At 37.9% G+C, this 4,630-nt stretch overlaps 1 protein-coding gene across 4 annotated transcripts; it reads left to right on the plus strand.

Moving 5' to 3' along the window:
• The first annotated feature begins 1,123 nt into the window (after positions 1-1,123).
• Positions 1,124-4,000, plus strand: LOC133418648 (adenylate kinase 7-like). 4 transcript variants are annotated; one of them, XM_061707453.1, is made up of 9 exons: positions 1,124-1,305; positions 1,542-1,670; positions 1,908-2,013; positions 2,245-2,373; positions 2,462-2,536; positions 2,618-2,809; positions 3,051-3,271; positions 3,357-3,515; positions 3,604-4,000. In XM_061707453.1, the coding sequence occupies exons 1-9, from the start codon at positions 1,222-1,224 to the stop codon at positions 3,640-3,642; spliced, it is 1,134 nt and encodes a 377-aa protein (XP_061563437.1). In that variant the 5' UTR covers positions 1,124-1,221; the 3' UTR covers positions 3,643-4,000. The 4 variants fall into 4 exon arrangements, with proteins under 4 accessions (XP_061563437.1, XP_061563439.1, XP_061563438.1 ...); XM_061707455.1 differs by having other exon boundaries at positions 3,360-3,515; XM_061707454.1 differs by having other exon boundaries at positions 2,465-2,536.
• The last annotated feature ends 630 nt before the right edge of the window (positions 4,001-4,630 follow it).

Below are 4,630 nucleotides of genomic sequence, written 5' to 3' on the forward strand. Positions count from 1 at the left end.
TAAGTAGCAAAAAACTCCTTTAGATGAAATTGAATCTAATATTTTAACATGAAAAAAGTAATTTGTACTGCTTTAACAGCAGTTCTATCTTTTTTTGCAATATGTTGCAGACCTGAAATGCGTAAAATATATTGGGTTTTTTCTGCCTTCAAAAACAAGTTTAAGTGAAAATACATGTAAGGATCATCATTACATCACTAGGGTCAAAACTATGGTCCATTGTTACCATACAAGGCAAAACACAAACAAGCTCCCCATTGAATATATGACGCGGTGTGTTTCTCTGAGTGCAGGGACCTGTGTGGCACACACACCAGCAGTTTCTTAGATAAAGTCAGCTCTATAAATACATGGGGTGCTTTCAAAGTTTCCATGTCAGCGCTTCATTGTCTTGCACCATAAGGGGATCTAAAGTCCCACAGTTGTAGGAGGCTTGTGGAAATGAGCAGGCAAAAGTGGAATGTGGCACTGTGTGGAGGATGCTGAATTGGCAGATGGCACAGGAAAAAAAACTTACACCACCAGGAGAATTTTATTGTGGAACTATGTATGAGAACAAACAGAAGCAACAAAATATTTGTCACATCTTAAGGATATAAGTCATAGTAGATAATATTTCAATATCGGATTAATGATAGCCTATGATGTTGCAGTATTAAACTGTAATAAAATGTTGTCTTTTATTGTAATTTTTGTACAAAATAAAAAGGGTATAACAATGTATGAATAATTGAATAAACAACAAAATAAAATGAGACACAACCTTGTGCAATGAATGAGAATAAATGTATATTTAGAATATAACACACGTATAAAACGTGTGTAGTGAAACTTACCACAACTGTAGCTTATTAAAGTAGGAGGACCCCATAAAAGCCAAAGTGCATTTTAATATTTGGGAATAACATTTGAACAATAAATGTTATTTGAGTTAACAACGATTTAAAAAAAAATTTAAATACACGGAACTTCAAATGTCTTTTTGTTGATGTTTAAATGCAGCCATGCATTGTTTTCGGTTTGCTTACGCAATTACGTCATGACGTTTCCACTAAACGTAATGACAGCGTAACATTTCATTGGATGGACCTTAGCAACCGTCTTGCATCCATAGCAACGACGGGGACGACCAGGAGCAAGTTTGGTTTTACCTATTAATGTGTTAACACGGTCAGATTATTTCATTTAATATATTCTTTTCACTAAAAGTAACTGTTTAAAATGGAGGAGGAAACGCAGCAGACTCGTTCAAAACGGATTTTTGTGAACGACGTTGACGAATATTCCTCCCGTAACATCGCCCAGGTAAATACAGAGGAAGAAGTCGCCGTTACCATCTGAAAAAATGTCCTATCACGTTTTATTCTGCTGTAATTTTCTTGACCTTTTTTGATCAGATTTTATCCTCAGTTTGTTGTTTCCGTATTTGTGAGTTTGGGTGGATGTGTTCCTGTGTGAGTTAAATAGTGTCATCTGCATTAGTCTCTGTGTTATAGAAAACAGATGAACAGACTTTTTTTTTTCTTTCATTTATCCTTCAGCCAGTTAAAATCTGCCTGCTTGGTCCTCCAGCTGTTGGGAAATCCACTGTTGCTAAAAAGCTCTGCCAGCATTACAAAATACACCACATCAGCATCAAAGAGATGATTGAGGAGAAGATTTCCCAACTGGTCAGTGGAAGCACAACAGCATTATTTTACAACATTCTGTATCATTTTCCTCTTGCTGCTGTTGTGTGATGACTGCGGACTTATACTGCCCTCTTGTGGGTAGTTATTTATGAAAACGTGATGTAATAAATAAATACATCAACATCACCTACAAGTACGTTATACACAGAGAAAGTGAAGGCACTGGACACATTAACATACAAATACTGTTTGTTATGTGTTTTCTTTGTGAAACAGAATGAGATGATGAGTGAAACCGACTCAGAATACGTCAGTGAAGAGGCAAAAGCTGCTGCACAGGACCAACTGGAAAAAATGAACACCAGCATGGACATGAATCAAGGTTGGTCCAAAAAAACAAAGGCTTGTTTACATGTCATGCTGACAAATGAAAAATGAGATACATACCCTGAGGATTGTAAAAGTGTGGAAAGGTGACATAGTCAAACACATATCTGGTGTGGTGACAAAGGAATGAGCAATTTTACAGGAAATGTTGGGCTTTATTCATCTGTGGTTACGTTTTTGATGTCAAACTGAGAGCTTTTTGTCTTCTGAGTCTTTAATGCCTCAGGCCGATTGGCTGAACATGAAGTTGTTGACATATTGCGAGAAAAACTGAACTCAAAGTCATGTAGGAACCAAGGATTTGTTCTTGAAGACTTCCCAAAGACTTATAAACAAGCAAGGACTTGTTTCTCAGGTGAGTTTTAGCTATTAATCTTGTTGTTGATGGCATATAATGTAGGCTTTATGTTGTAATATACTGTATGTGTGTTTCTTTTGATCAGAAGACACTGACACAGAAGAACAGAGTTTGGATTTGATGTTTGAAAGATCAGAATACAACAAGACCATAACTCCAGGTTGGCTGTCTAACATCGGTTCATCACTAAAACCAGATTTACACGGTTCACGATCATTTGTATTTGTCTTAATGATTGCAGAGCATGTTTTTGTCCTGGATGCATCTGATGACTTCCTGATAAAGCGCATACAGGGACTTCCGGAGAGCGTAGCTGAGAAAATGGGCTACACCCAGGATGAATTCATGGCTCGTCTGAACAAATACAGACACCTCAAGGCTGGAACCATGTTGGACTTCTTTGATCACCAGGAGATTTACACGGAACATATTGGTACGGTCTGCAGTCACGTTAAACTACAGGAGTTTACACAGTTGAGTTCAATATCACAACTTCTGTTGCAGAGCAGCACACACCACCATCTCTGTCCTTAGACTTAGGCTAAGGAGAAGCTGAAAAGCAAATGAGCGTACATTGTGTTTACACAACCTGTAAATTCACAGTAAAAAGCATCTTAAAGACAAAATCAGTCATTGTATAAGAACAACTCTCTTCTTCTCTGCGTGTTCTCCAGAGGTCAGTGCAGATGATCCAGAGTACACAGATGTTCTAAAGAAGATCACAGAGGTCGTGGGCCCGACTCCAGAAGAGCAGGAAGAGGAGAACCGAAAGAGAGAAGAGGAGAACGGAAAGAGAGAAGACGAGAGGAGGCAGAAACTGGCTGCAGAAGCTGTAGAGAGAAAACGCAGGCAAGAAGATGAGCTGGCTGAGAGTGCCGCACAGTATGACGAATGGGTAAGCTCAGAGATAAAGCCTGCTGCCGTTAAGTGAACATGAGGAGGAGCAAGAAAACAAACAACACTTCGATTATGTTTATCAGCAGAAAAATCTGCAGGTGGTGAAGCAAGAGGAATGTGAGCTTCAGGAGGCTCAGTCTTATGATCTGAGGAGCTACCTGATGAAGTATGTGATGTCCGATCTCTCTGAGGCCATGGCAGAATGCTGCAAGATCAAACCAGAGGACCCCGTTGACTTTTTGGTAATTTTAACACAGACTCTCTAAAATATGAATCACTTAGAACAGCAGATCGATACAACTCTTTGTTTATTCTTTTTTGTTTTCACAGGCTGAATATATTTTACGGACCAACCAAGAAGAAGAATGAACCATAACGGAGCATGTGATTCAACCCACTAACTGTGTTTAAGATTATATGAGAACATGCTGTGATGAAAAAGACGTTTTATTTAGCAATAATTTAAGCAACTTTTGTTTTATCGAGTCAAGGCAGACATTTGTTTAATATTCAAATTAGTAATCCAGTCATCAGATGTAAATGTTACATCATTCACGGATGGCCACAAGAAACCTCTGTATGCAGAAATGATCATTTGTTTTTTAGAAATTTAAAGTGACCTTGAGTATTAAAAAACACATAGAAAAATTCTGCTGAAAAAAAAGAAAAAAAAAGAAAACTCTGTGCACAATGTGTACATTTTTATTAAATTTCCTGTTATCTGTGACCAAGTGATCATGATCTTTAAGAGGATGGTTGATGGTTCATGAACCAAGAACAGAAGAAGTCCGGTTGTAAAGAAAACAAGCAGAAGGATGGTGGGCAAAAAGCCAAAAACTAGATCTAAACAGACACCAATAAAAGGTTAAAGACTGAACAAGGTGATCCAACTAACAGGCTCCAGATGTGGGGTCATCATCAATTGAAAACAGGTTCAATACCAAAGAGCAGGAAACTAAAATGAAGAAAAATAAAAATTAAACAAGGGTACATTAAGCTGACGGAATCACAAGCCATTTCACTTCAAAGAAAAAAGTAAAGTAAAGGCAAAAGTGGATCCTCGAAACACTGCTTATTGTACACAATGAGTCAATCATATTTATTGGCAACACAAGCGGACAAATACACTTTTATGTGGGGGAAAGAAATCACATTATGACTTAGAATATGATAAAAACCAATTTAAATGAAAAATAAACCCTAAACGGTACAGAAATCACATGGAAAACATCAAACGTCTAACAGTGTGTGACCTGTGATGAATATCAGTTCACTGTGTGCACGACTGCAGGTTTCCAAAGTGAGCGATCTGGTGACTCAGCAGCAGAGACAGCTCTTACTGGAAGAACACTAAAAG

This window comes from Cololabis saira, chromosome 18, assembly GCF_033807715.1.
Source record: "Cololabis saira isolate AMF1-May2022 chromosome 18, fColSai1.1, whole genome shotgun sequence".
NCBI lineage: Eukaryota > Metazoa > Chordata > Actinopteri > Beloniformes > Belonidae > Cololabis > Cololabis saira.